At 38.6% G+C, this 14,203-nt stretch overlaps 1 protein-coding gene across 4 annotated transcripts in view; it reads left to right on the plus strand.

Moving 5' to 3' along the window:
• Positions 1–14,203, plus strand: part of FANCI (FA complementation group I) — a 77,515-nt gene that overhangs the window by 52,072 nt on the left and 11,240 nt on the right. For all 4 annotated transcript variants that reach the window (XM_068557483.1, XM_068557493.1, XM_068557502.1 and 1 more), the window contains 8 exons: positions 3,666–3,767; positions 4,696–4,869; positions 4,945–5,066; positions 5,591–5,755; positions 6,362–6,541; positions 10,926–11,092; positions 11,745–11,818; positions 13,249–13,365. In XM_068557483.1, the coding sequence (XP_068413584.1) occupies positions 3,666–3,767; positions 4,696–4,869; positions 4,945–5,066; positions 5,591–5,755; positions 6,362–6,541; positions 10,926–11,092; positions 11,745–11,818; positions 13,249–13,365 (1,101 nt within the window). The remainder of the gene's footprint in view (positions 1–3,665; positions 3,768–4,695; positions 4,870–4,944; positions 5,067–5,590; positions 5,756–6,361; positions 6,542–10,925; positions 11,093–11,744; positions 11,819–13,248; positions 13,366–14,203) is intronic.

Consider the following 14,203-nt stretch of genomic DNA (forward strand, 5'->3'; position numbering starts at 1 on the left):
TAAAAAAAGCTTTAAATTATGAAATATTTCAGAGGATTATCAAGATGAGAAGAATTCAACTGGAGAATATCTGCTGTAAATAAGACCTTTTACTCAACGTTTATTCATTAAGCATTTATTTGAATGTTTTTTTAATAACAGTTTAATAACAGTTTTGTGGTGATATAATTCACATACCATGCAGTTCACCCATTTAAAAAAATATAACTCATATATTTGCAGAGTTGTGCAACCATCACCGTAATCAATTTGAGAACATTTTATCACCTCAGGAAAAAAAACCCTACGCCATTTAGCTACCACCCTCTAATTCTCCCATCCTTCCCCCATCCTCCTACCCCTAAGCAATCACTTATCTTCTTTCTGTCTCTATAGACTTGCCTATTCTGGACATTTCATGTAAATGGATTCATACAGTGTGTGGTCTTTTGTGACTGACTTCTTTCACTTAACATGATGTTTTCAGGAGTCATCCATGTTGTAGCATGTATCAGTGCTGCATTCCTTTTTATGGCTAAATAATATTTCATTACATGAATCTTTTTATATATTGAGAGAGTTCAAGATACTATTACATACTAATAGTAATAACAACAGTACCTAATGTTTAGCACTTATAGAAGGCCAAGCAATTTATGCAGCACTATATGGTGGATGATCTCATTTAGTCCTCACAAAACCCTGTGAAATAAGAACTGTCATCTCCATTTTACAGATTTATATTTTAAGGGTCTGAGAGGTTAAGTAATTTAATTTGCCCAAGGTCACACAGTTAATTAGCGGCAGAGCTGGGATTTGAACTCAGATCGTCTAGCTCAAGAGTCCAAGCATGTTTTTCTCCTATTTGGAGTTGATTAAGCTTTTTGGATCTCTAAGTTGATGCTTGTCACCAAATTTGAGAAATGTCCACTGATTATTTCATCAAATATTTTTTTCTATCCCCCTTTTCTCTCCTTTCCTTCTGGGACTTCATTGGTATGTATGTTGGAATGCCTGATACTGTTCCACAGATCTCTGAGAGTTGGCTCATTTTTCCTCAATGTTTTTACACTATTTTCTTCAGATTTGATATTTTCTCGTAATCTGTCTTCAAGTTTACTTTCTCCTCTGCCATTTCAGATCTGTTGTTTTACTCTTGAATGTATGTTGAATTTTATCAAATACATTTTTGTATCTATTGAGATGACCATTATGATTTTACTCCTTTAACCTATTACTGTGATGAATTATATTATTTAATCTTTTAAAACAACATGGCGGGGGGACTTCCCTGGCAGTCCAGTGGTTAAGACTCCGCACTTCCAACTGCAGGGGGCGCGGATTCCCTCCCTAGTCATCAGGGAGCTAAGATCCTGCCTGCCGTGTGGCACGGCCAAAAAAAAAAATTGCATTCCTGGGATGAACTCAAACTGATGATGATATATTACCTTTTTTATACACTACTGAGTTTGGTATTCATTTAGGACTTTTACATATATGCTTATAAGAGGGAATGGCCTGTAATTTTCATTTCTCATACTGAACTTCCTTGGTTTAGTATGAGCTTAATAAAATGATTAGGGATGTTCCCTCTTTTTCTAGTTTATGTAAAATTTGAAATTGTCTCTATTTCCTTTTTTCCATTTTTTCCCTTAACTTTTTTCAAAGTTATATGTTATCTTTCTTTAAACTTTCAGCTAAATTTTTGGCTTTTGATTTTTCGGACTACACAAGTAGTGTGAATTCTAGCCCCATCTACATTTGGAGACTGGCTTGTGGTTAGAAAGTCCCAGGAGAGACATTTTTCCCCCTTCACCTAAAGTCAGGGGTCAGTTAGGCAGGTACATATCCCTCTACCATCTTCCTCCATGTGGTGGGTTTATTTTTTAGGTTTATCCACTAAGAATATCTCCTTCTGAGAATTCGAGCTTTATGTGAAGGTTTCTGATCCAACCTCCACCCCATGAGGGCCCTAGGCCTTGTCTTTAATTTCATGATTCCTTTTTACTTTCCTTTTCCTTTCCTCTTAGCTATCTATTTAATAAATATGTCTATATACAATTTTTAATGCAATATTATTTACCGTTCTTTACCTTGAGGATTTCTCTAAGCCCTAGTCCACCATTTTGCTATAAATGGAACTGCTCTTTCTCTCCCTCTCCCTCCTTTTTATGCCGTTGCTTTGTGATAATTCTGCTAAAGAAGCTCCATTTGAAAGTAAGGTCTCAGATGTGGAGAAATTATTGGAAGGTCCTATACTATTCATCAAAAGCTTTTCAGTGGGCCTTGGACCTGATCCTATATAAAATCTGTATCCTGTTATATTGTGTCTGTCAAACTGTAATGATCAGTCCATCTACATTTGCACATTTAACATTGCAAATTATGACTGAAGGCATAGACCAGTGCTTCCCAACTTAGGTTAGTATGTGGACCTGTAAAATTCTACAGACTCCCAAAAGTTAAAAAAGAGAAAAATGATAACTAACTTTTTTTTTAATGGAAGTATAGTTGATTTACAATGTTGTGTTAGTTTCTGGTGTACAGCAAAGTGATTCAGTTATATATATATTCTTTTTCATATTCTTTTCCATTATGATTTATTACAGGATATTCAGTATAGTTCCCTGTGCTATACAGTAGGATCTTGTTGTTTATTTATCTTATATACAGTAGTTGGTATTTGCTAATCCCAAAGTCGTAATTTATACCCCCTCTTTCCCCTTTGGTAGCCATAAGTTTGTTTTCTGTATCTGTGAGTCTGTTTGTTTTGTAAGTAAGTTCATTTGTATCATATTTTAGATTCCACATATAAGTGATATCATATAGTATTTGTCTTTCTCAGTCTGACTTACTTCACTTAGTATGATAATCTCTGGGTCCATCTTTGTTGCTGTAAATGGCATTATTTCATTCTTTTTTATGGCTGAGTTAACTAACAGTTTTTTGAACTCTGTTATGTGCCAAGTAGTATTTGAAGCTCCTTACGTGTGTTAGCATGTTTAATCCTTATATGAATTTATACATTTATATTAATAATATCCTCATTTCACAGATGAGGAACCAAGGCATGGATACCTTTATTGAATTAATAAGTGGTTGTACTGGGATTTTAGACTCAGCCAGTCTGACTCTAGAGCCTATATTCTTTTTTTTTTTTTTTTTTTTTTTATGGCTGCGTTGGGTCTTCGTTGCTGTGCGCAGGCTTCCTCTAGTTGCAGCGAGGGGGGCTACTCTTGGTTGCGGTGAGCGGGCTTCTCATTGCGCTGGCTTCTCTTGTTGCGGAGCACGGGCTCTAGGCCTGCGGGCTTCAGTAGTTGTGGCACGTGGACTCAGTAGTTGTGGCTCCCAGGCTCTAGAGCACAGGTAGAGCCTATATTCTTAACCTTCAAGCTATACTGAAAATGCTGATTGCCTATACAAATTTAGGAATTGGTGTGAGAGAGTATGATGTTTTATAGGAGAGGTTATGAAGTGGAAATAGGAGAGAAGATCTCAGTTAGTACAGTGCCTAAAGCAAGGGCAAAGGATATGGTTGAGCCAAAGCAACACAAATTTTACTGCAATGTTCTTTGGACAGTTGGGAAATAATGTCTTAGAAAGCATTAAAGGTGCCATTAGCTTGACCCGCTAAAAAAGTGAAAAACATTCATAAGCCATGGTATCTTTTTCCTTACTATACACAGTTAAAACAATTCTATGAGCCAGAACCTGATATGCTGCCACCTCTGAAATTAGAAGCTTGTATTCTGACCCAAGGAGATCAGATCTCTCTACAGGAACCACTGGTGAGACTTTTTTCCCTCCTCCCAGAACCATTATTTTTACTCTTAAGTAAAACTATCAGCCCTGTTGATATGGTTGATCTTCAGAAACAGATACCTTCCCCTGTGAAGCGCTCTTCCTGGTACTCCCAATGAATTTTTACTCTTAACTCTTACCTGCTTATCTTTTCTGACCCATCTTCACCTTGGTTTTCTTGGTAAGATATCTGCATGTCAGCACTTTACTAAATCAAGGCATCCATTGTTTCTCCCAAGGAGCATTTTATCTCCCGTATATGGCTCTTTGATTACATATACTAAATAAATATACTTTAGAATGGAGAGAAGGAGGTCGCCCAGAAGCAGATGAACCCAGGGGACCTGCTTCATTAGTCTGGGGTATATGATTTAGGCTGAGCTAAGAATTGGCATTCTGTCGAACCTTCAGAGGAACTAGGACAGGTTGGTTTTCTATTCTAGTTGTCTAGCCTCAGAAAGAGAAGAAAAGATAAAAACTGAAACTCTCTCGTCCCAAGTGACTTATAACTGAGATGTCCTCAGCCTGGATCAGAGATGCTAAAGATTGGTCTCCCAAAGATTCCCTCAACATAAACCCCTATCTTTAGAATAGCCTCTGGGACTCAAAGGAGCTAGAGAGGATTTAATTTCACAACCTGGCTCCATGGTGTTTGTACCAGATCAGAGGCAGCACATCTGTTGCATTCTTAGGTGTCAGCTACTTATGAAGCCAGTGCCTTTGGGAAAGGCCAGAAAACAATGCCTCTGTTAGTTCAATTATTTTTTTTCCGGTTTTGTTAATCCAGATTGACTTAACTTGTGATGCTAATGAATAACTTACTTTAGCCTTATAGATAAGGATTATTTGTTGATTATCAACAGCTTCATAGGTTATCCTTTAACAAGAATATTCAATTATTATTTTCTTCTGCAGGATTGTCTGCTATGTTGTATTCAACACTGTTTGGCCTGGTATAAGAGTAGAGTGATGCCCCTACAGCAGGAAGAAGAGGAGGAGGAAGAAGAGGGATTCTACCAAGACTTAGATGATATGTTGGAGTCTATTACTAGTAGAATGATTAAGAGTGAGCTAGAGGACTTTGAACTGGTAATTGCTAAGTCTCAGCTGTGTTGAATAATGGAGGTTTTTAATAGCTTATTAATTTTATCTTCTGTCTTTTAGGACAAATCATCAGATTTTTCTCAGAGCACTGGTACTGGCATCAAAAACAATATCTGCGCTTCTCTTGTTATGGGAGTTTGTGAGGTTCTAATAGAATATAATTTCTCCATAAGTAATTTCAGGTAAGGTATTGCTGTGACTCTACTTGTAGTTCATTTTATGTGTGTGTGTGCGTTTTTGTTTTTTTTTAACACTAACAATATGCTAGGTATGAACAGACCACAGACCATACACTATGTATTAATGGACATGTAGCCTAAGACCAAACTATGTTCTTTCCACCAGGGAACACCAAAGCATATGCCAAAGAGGCTGGTGAATTTTGTCCCTCCAGCAGGCTTTAATGTATTCAAAATTCCTCAGACCCTGAACATAAGAACTCCTGATTTTAACAGAGAAATTTTGATTGGTGGTAGTATTCAACTTTCATCCTCTGCAGTGACTGGTATAAATAAGGGAAGAAAAGAAACAACCCAGATTGGTATGACCTGGGAGTGCTATGTTAATGAAGATCCATTCGTTTGTAATGTTGGGTCTAAAATATGACCTCTAAAGAAGCATTGTGATTTCTTTATTACTGTATGTGAAAGTAAACCACAGTATTCTGATGCTTGTCCTTGGTGGTCTCTTTTTCCTTTTTACACAGTAAGAATAAGTTTGAGGAGGTTCTGAGCTTATTTATGTGTTACAAGGAACTCTCTGACATCCTTAATGAAAAAGCTGGTAAAGGCAAAACTAAAATGGCCAACAAAACAAATGATAGTTTTTTGTCCATGAAATTTGTGTCTGATCTTCTCACCGCTCTTTTCAGGTAAGGTTCTAACAGAGTGCTTAAAGACAGCAGTGTGGTGAAGCTAAAAATACCTACCCAGGCTCACTGATATTACCTAGCTTGCATTTACAATTCTTAGCACATATACAGTAAGAAGTAAGGTAGGAGGTTTGTAATTTTCTTGAAATGAAGGCAGAACAATCCTACCTAGGCATTAAAGAGATACTTTGAATTATTAAAGGAAAAATCAGAAACAGTGGACTAGTGAATGAAAAAATAGGATGAATTCCAACAATGTGTTCTAAGAAAATCAACCTAAGTAGCTCAAACACGCTAACAGATAAAAAAAGAAGAAAGAAAAACCTGAATTAAAAAAACAAAGGAACAACAACAAAAAAAAACCACTAAAGAAAACTAAGACTGACATTTAAATTTCATCAGAGTTAAAGGAGTGGGGGAGGGGGAGAAAGTGAGGTAACACTGGGAATGATATTTGTAGGACAGCCATGGCAGTGACTCTGGCATGGGCTGCCTAGAGTCTGTCATTTAGAGCTTGCTGGGTACTATTATCCTGAACAGTCCCTAGAAAACCTAATTCCAGGTCCCAATAGCTGTAGAGGAATCTTTCCCTTTCTCTCTCTCTAGGGACAGTACCCAAAGTCATGAAGAGAGCCTGTCTGTTCTAAGGTCCAGCAATGAGTTTATGCGCTATGCAGTGAGTGTGGCTCTGCAGAAGGTACAGCAGCTAAAGGAAATGGGGCATGTGAGTGGCCCTGATGGCCAGAACCCAGAGAAGGTCTTTCAGAACCTCTGTGACATAACTCGGTAAGCCCCACTCACCCTTAGAAACCGTTTCCACTCGCTGTGGAGTCTCCAAGAGAAGAAATTGGGGGTGGGGATGAAGGTGGGTTTGAGGTTGGGCATTGCCCTAAAGGTGAAAGTGCAGTCACTATATTGGGTTTTTTTTCCTAGTCATGTTTTGGTGTGGATTGTTAGTCACATATAAAATGTTATTCTATTACCAGGAATAAAGAGGGATATTACATAATGACTAAATAATTTATCAAGTAGACATAACAATTTTAAATGTATATGTACCTAACAACAGAGCTTCGAAATACTTGAAGCAAAAATGGATAGAACTGAAGGAGAAATACACAAATAATAATCTACCTCTGTTGGTAATCAGTAGAAGTAGATAGAAAATCAGGGAGGACGTGGAAGACTTGAACAACACTATCATCCAGCTTGATTTAATTGACATTTATAGAACATTAAATAAGTTTCAAAATACACATTCCTTTCATGTGCATATGGTACATTCATCAAGATGGACCATATTTGGGGCCATAAAGCAAACAAACAAATTTTTAAAAGAGAAATCAGCATATTCTCCGACCACAACAGAATTAAACAAGAAAGCAGTAACAAAAATATGTGGATAATCCCCATATATTTGGAAATTAAATGCATTTCTAAATAACCCATAGTCAAAGAGAAAGTCAGAAATGTTAAAATATCTTAATAGAATGAAAATGAACATTTGAGCGTGTCAAATTTTGTATGGTCCAGCTAAAGCAGTGCCTAGGTAGAAATTTAGAACAATCAGTGTTTATATTAGAAAGAAATCTGAAATCTCTAATGTAGGCTTTTACATTAAGAAAATAGAAGAGCAGGTTAAAATGAAAGTGAGCAAAAGGAAGGAAATAATAAAGACAAAAGTAGAATCACTGAAAATAAAAACAGGGGACTTCCCTAGTTGTCCAGTGGTTAAGAATCCGCCTTCTAATGCAGGGGACACAGGTTTGATCCCTGGTTGGGGAACGAAGATCCCACATGCCTCAGGGCAACTAAGCCTGCGCCGTAACGACTGAGCCCACGCGCCACAACTAGAGAGAAGCCCATGTGCCGCAATGAAAGATTCCACATGCTGCAACAAAGATCCCGCGTGCCGTAACTAAGACCCAACGCAGCCAAATAAATAAATAAATCTTTTTAAAAAAAGAAAGGAAAAACAGCAAAAGCAATAGAGAAAATGAGACCAAAATCTAGTTGAGATCAATAAATTCAATAAACTTTAGCCAGACTGACCAGGAAAAGAGAGAAGACACAAATTACAAATATCAGGTATATGAGGAAGAGGAGACATCACTACTGATTCTACACATATTAAAAATTCATAACAGAATGTTAACTTTATGCCAATGAACTTCATAACTTAAATGCACAAATTTCTTTAAAGCTCACTCAAGAAGAAATAGGTAACCTGAGTAATCCTATCTCTATTAAAGAAATTGCATTTGTGATTCAAAATTTGCCCTCAACAAAAACTCCAGACCTACATGTCTCCACTGTTGAATTCTACCAAACATTTTAGGAAGTAATACCAATTTATGCAGACTCTTCCAGAAAATGGAGGAGGGAACATGTCCCAACTCGTTTTATAAGGCCAGTGTAAATTACCCTGATACCAAATCCAGCCAAAGACATTAATAAGAAAAGTACAGACCAAATTCTCTCATGAATATAGATGTAAAAAAATTAGCAAATTCATCCCAACAGTTTATAAGAAGAATAACATATCATTTAAGTGGAATTTTTCCCAGGATGCAAGGTTGGCTCAAAATTTGTAAATCAATCAGTGTAATTCACCATGTCAACAGACTAAAGAAAAAACCATATGTTCATCCCAGTAGATGCAGGCAATCAGAATTCAACATAAACCATGATAAAATCTCTTGTGAAACCAGGAATGAAAGAGAATTTTCTCAATCTAATAAAGGATATCCACAAAAACCCTATAGTTAAGAGCATACTTAATGAAGAAAGACTCAATGCTTTCCCCCATGTGCTTTCACCACTACTATTCAAAATCATACTGGAGGTCCTAGTCAGTGCAGTAAGACAGGAAAAAGAAATAAAAGACATCAGATTGAAAAGGAAAGAATAACACTGTCTTTATAGACATAATTGTCTACATAAAAATTTCCAAAGAATTTTTTTGAAAGCCACTAGATCTATTAAGTAAGTTTAATAAGGTTGCAGGATTCAAGGTCAGTTTTTTCGAAAACTGTATTTTTATGTACATACTAGTGGTGAACAACTGGAAATTAAAATTTTAAAAACAGTACCATTTACTGTAGTGTCACAAAATGAAAACTACTTAGTGATAAATCTCACAAACATGCAAGATTGATGTGATGAAAACTATAAAACATTAATGAGAGAAATCAAAGAAGTCCCAAGTAAATGGAAAGATATACAGTGTCCAGGGATTGGAAGATTCAGTGTGTCAAGGTGTGAATTCTTCCCAAATTAATCCATAGATTCAACACAATACCAATCAAAATCCTATCAGGCTTTATTGTAGGAATTGACAAGTTTATTCTAAAACTTATATGGAAAAGTAAAGGACCTAAAGTAACTAAAACAAATGTGAAATAAAACAACAAAGTTAGAGGACTCCCACTACGTGATTTCAAGTCTTACTATAAAGTTGCTGTGTTTAAGGTAGTGTGGTATTGCCAGAATCAATGGAACAGAAATAGATGGTTCAGAATTGATCCACACAAGTATGGTCTTGACTTTCGACAAAGGTGCCAAGGTAATGCAATGGAGAAAGAAAAGTCTTTTCAACAAGTAGTTTTGGAACAGTTGGACATGAATATGTGAAAAAATGAATCTTTTATCCATTCCTCATGTTATATACAAAAAGTTGACTTGAAATGGATCAGAGACATAAATGTAAAACCAAATATTGTAAAACATCTAGAAGAAGACAGAAAAGGCTTTGCAACCTTGTTTTAGGTAAAAATTTCTTAGATGAAATACCAGAAGCACAGTCGATATTTTTTAAAAACTTAACTCTGTTCTTTGAAAAACACTCTTAAGGAAATGAAAAGACAAGCCACAGATGAGGAGAAAATATTTGCAAAACACATGTCTGATGATGGACTGGTAACCAGAGTATATAAAGAACTCTTAAACTTGTTAAGAAAACAATCAAATTGCAAAATGGGTAAAATACTTGAACAGACACTTTACCAAAGAAGATGTATAGATGGCAAATAAGAACCCAAAAGGATGGCCAACATAATTAAACACTAGGTAAATGCAAATTAAAATCACAATGAGATATCAGTAAACACCTGTTAGAATGCCTAGAAGTTTAGATTGACCATACTAGAGTGTTGTCATGGATGTGGAAGAATTTGAACTCTTATACACTGTTGACAGAAATGTAAAATGGTGCAGCCACTTTGGAAAATAGTTTGGCGGTTTCTTAAAAAAGTTAAGCACATACCTACCATGTGATATTCCCACCCCACTCTTAGATATTTACCCAAAAGAAACGAAAGTAGATGTTCATATAAAGGTTTGTATACGGCAGCTTTATCTGTAACAGCAAAATCTGGAAACAACCTAAAAGTCTGTCAATAGATGGATGGATAAATTGGTGAATGGACAAGCTGTAGTACACCCATACCCTGGAGTACTACTCAGCAATAAAATGGGACAAACTACCAATACATGCAGCAACATAGGTGAATCTCAAAAGCATATGCTGTTAGCAAAGCCAGATTCTAAAGGCTGCATAATGAATGATACCATTTTTACTTTTTTTTTTTTTTTTAAACTTTGGGTTTATTTATTTTATTTATTTATGGCTGTGTTGGGTCTTCGTTTCTGTGCGAGGGCTTTCTCTAGTTGTGGCAAGTGGGGGCCACTCTTCATCGCGGTGCGCGGGCCTCTCACTATCGCGGCCTCTCTTGTTGTGGAGCACAGGCTCCAGACGCGCAGGCTCAGTAATTGTGGCTCACAGGCCTAGTTGCTCCGCGGCATGTGGGATCTTCCCAGACCAGGGCTCGAACCCGTGTCCCCTGCATTGGCAGGCAGATTCTCAACCACTGCGCCACCAGGGAAGCCCCCTGAATGATACCATTTTTATATGATAGTTTGTAAATAGTAAAATCACTGGGACAGGAAACAGACCAGTGGTTGCTTGCAAAATCGAGGAGAAATAATTGATTACAAAGGAGCACGTGGAAACTTTTAGGGTGATGGAAATATCTTGATTGTGGGGCTGAGTACACAACTGTGTAAGTTAGTCAGAATTCATAGAACTATACATCTATAGGATGGGAATTTTAGTGTATGTAAATTGTACCTTAGTGAACCTGACTTTGAAAATAAAATCACTTTTCCCCAGGGTCTTGCTTTGGAGATACACTTCAATTCCTACTTCAGTGGAAGAGTCGGGAAAGAAAGAGAAAGGAAAGAACATCTCGCTGCTGTGCTTGGAGGGTTTGCAGAAAATATTCAGTGCCGTGCAACAGTTCTACCAGCCCAAGATTCATCAGTTTCTCAGGGCTCTGGGTGGGCATTTCAATTCTGATAAATTGGCTCTCTCTTGAGTTTGTCTTTTTTTTTTTTTTTTTTTTTATTCATTTATTTAATTTTTTTGGCTGCATTGGGTCATCGCTGCTGCACGCGGGCTTTCTCTAGTTGCAGTGAGCGGGGGCTACTCTTTGTTGCGGGGCGCAGCCTTCTCATTGTGGTGGCTTCTCTTGTTGCAGAGCACAGGCTCTAGGCGCGCGGTCTTCAGTAGTTGTGGCGCACGGGCTTAGTTGCTCCACGGCATGTGGGATCTTCCCGGACCAGGGCTCGAACCCGTGTCCCCTGCATTGGCAGGCGGATTCTTAGCCACTGCGCCACCAAGGAAGCCCTGAGTTTGTCTTTCTTAACCAAACCTCTTGATTCTAGTTGTTAACCTACCAGAGGACACCTGAGAAGTCCTAATGTTGCTAAGGAGTGACATCTAGTGGATTCAGAATTGGCACTTACTGGATTACATTTATCCACAAACAGTGACTGGAAAATGGAATATAGTATTAAGAAATTGCAGAATGTTAGGAATATAATTAAATCTGCCTCCAGACTTTTTTGGCTTCCTAAAATTTTAGTATGAAAAGGCAAAAAAAAAGCCCAAGCCCATTTCAAAGAAGGTAGAGTTCTTTTCCTTTCCTAGATGCCACAGATGAGGAAGAAGAGGTGGAAGTCAGTGTCACTCAAAGAGCAGCATTCCAGATCCGGCAGTTTCAGGTGAGAAGCCTGGGAAACTGCGGTACTTTGTGAGGGTCCTTGGAAAGGGACTGTTAGCAGGGCCAGCTGGTGAGAATGGGCAGACAGTGAGCAAGCAGAACAGGAATTTCTTCTGGGTCATCATTCAAGCAACAAGACAAAGCTCTTAGAATGAGAGAGAATGCATTTAAGAGGATTCTAGGAAGGATGTGTATTTAAGCCACCCCAACCTGCAGGAGTCATTGCCTCTAAGAATCACTGAGCTGATACAGAGAGATAGCCAGGAGCCCATTAATGCATGCAAATATAATTTGGCTTTGTCTGTCAGATTGCATAAAAACTAGACAGTGAAGCCTATTAGCTTCTTCCCTTTTTTTTAATTAATTAATTAATTTATTTATTTATTTATTTATGGCTGCATTGGGTCTTCTTTGCTGCCCACGGGCTTTCTCTAGTTGCGGAGCTTGGGGGCTACTCTTCGTCGCGGTGCACGGGCCTCTCATTGTGGTGGCTTCTCTTTGCTGCGGAGCGTGGGCTCTAGGTGCGCGGGCTTCGGTAGTTGTGGCTCGCAGGCTCTAGAGCACAAGCTCAGTAGTTGTGGCTCGGGGGCCTAGCTGCTCTGCGGCATGTGGGATCATCCTGGACCAGGGCGCGAACCCGTGTCCCCTGCATTGGCAGGCAGACTCCTAACCACTGCGCCACCAGGGAAGTCCCTCCTATTAGTTTCTAACCACTAGTTGTCACAATATCAGGATCTTTTATCACAGAGGACTTCTTTAATAAATAATTTTAAAGTTCCTATTATATGCCAGGGACTGTTCCAGGTGCTGAAGATATAGCAAGGGATAAAAGAGACAAAACCCTACCCTCACAGAGCTTACATTGTAGTGGGAAGAGACTAACAGACAAAATACAGTGTTTCAGGTGGTGAGAGAGAAACAGAGAAAAGGAAAACAGGGAAGGTGTGTAGGGAATACCAGCATTGGGGCGTGGTCTAGCCCTGAGGTCGGCGGATGGGCTTCAGGGAGTTGCAAACCACCCAAAACTGGGTGCACGGGAATTCCCTGGCGGTGCAGTGGATAGGACTCAGTGCTTTCACTGCCATGGGCCCGGGTTCAATCCCTGGTCAAAGAACTAAGATCCCGTAAGCTGTGTGGCATGGCCAAAACAAAGAGAAAAAGAAACTGGGTGCACAATTCATTCCTGATGTACATTTGGCAGGGGGTTGGAGAAGGAGTCCATAGTTCTCAAGAGAACACTCAGACCTACGATCAGAAACAGGGTAGGAAACCACCTATTCAATCCAGGTTTATTTTCAGCTTTTATCCTCTTGGATTTTTGGTGTTTTTGAATCCTTTCTGTCCCAGCCTTAGGAATCTCCGGGTAGATGTCTCTTCTCCCTGCTAGTAACATGTCTGCTAATGTTTCTGTGTATACTTTTCCTTTCTCAGAGGTCCTTGTTGAATATACTTAGCAGCCAAGAAGAAGACTTTAATAGCAAAGAAGCCCTCCTACTTGTCACTGTTCTCTCCAACTTGTCCAAGCTACTGGAGCCCTCCTCCACTCAGGTATGAGTACCACTCATTCACTCCCACTTAGCATCCCTCAGAAGGCAAGGAGTATTATGTCCTAAAGTGTATATCTAAATGTCTGCTTGAAATCTGGCTTATTTAAAATAATATATTCAATTATGCTTCTGAATTAATATAAGATCTATAAGATGTACCTTTCGCTACATGGTGTTTCTACCATGTTATAATTACTGCTTTTTGTTTGGCCACTGTCAAGGGTAAACAGTAAGCACTACAGAAAAAAATCTTGTTTATCTGTGTTCAGCCTTCTTAATGTGGGTTTTTCCCCACTCTTGGTGTTTTCTGTTCTTTTCTAAAATGAAAGTATGTTAATTATCAAGAAGGTAGCTGACATTCAGCAGTTAACTTTGTCATCAAGGTTAGCTGGTACTGAGTTTGGGGGAGATTCAACAAAAGGTGATAAGTCAGAAAGCATGATCATCGTCCTAAAACAGAATCAGTTCTGCCCAGATAGGTTTTAGGTATATGTGTATGGGTCTGCACACATACACGAAGAATGTATGTACCCCCGTGAGCATTCACACATACAGAACAAGAGAAGTGCCACATTTTGTGGGTCTGTTCCATTCAGGAGTGATTTCCCTAGAGGATGATAAAGAGAGTGCTTGAGAGCCTAGGGCTGTGTGGTTCTACCAGACCTCCTTCCTGATCTGTGAGGAGACAAGTTGGAGTGCTGAGATGCAAGCCTCCTTGTGTAAGGCCTTGCTTTAGGAAGAGCTAGCCAGGCCATAGCCCTGTGTGTTATGGTGTTTGAGCACTGAAAAGCAGACTTGATTTTCCTGTTGTCCTAGTTCCAGGTAGCCCAAAGAAAATC

Source organism: Eschrichtius robustus, chromosome 1 (assembly GCF_028021215.1).
Source record: "Eschrichtius robustus isolate mEscRob2 chromosome 1, mEscRob2.pri, whole genome shotgun sequence".
NCBI classification, from domain to species: Eukaryota; Metazoa; Chordata; class Mammalia; order Artiodactyla; family Eschrichtiidae; genus Eschrichtius; species Eschrichtius robustus.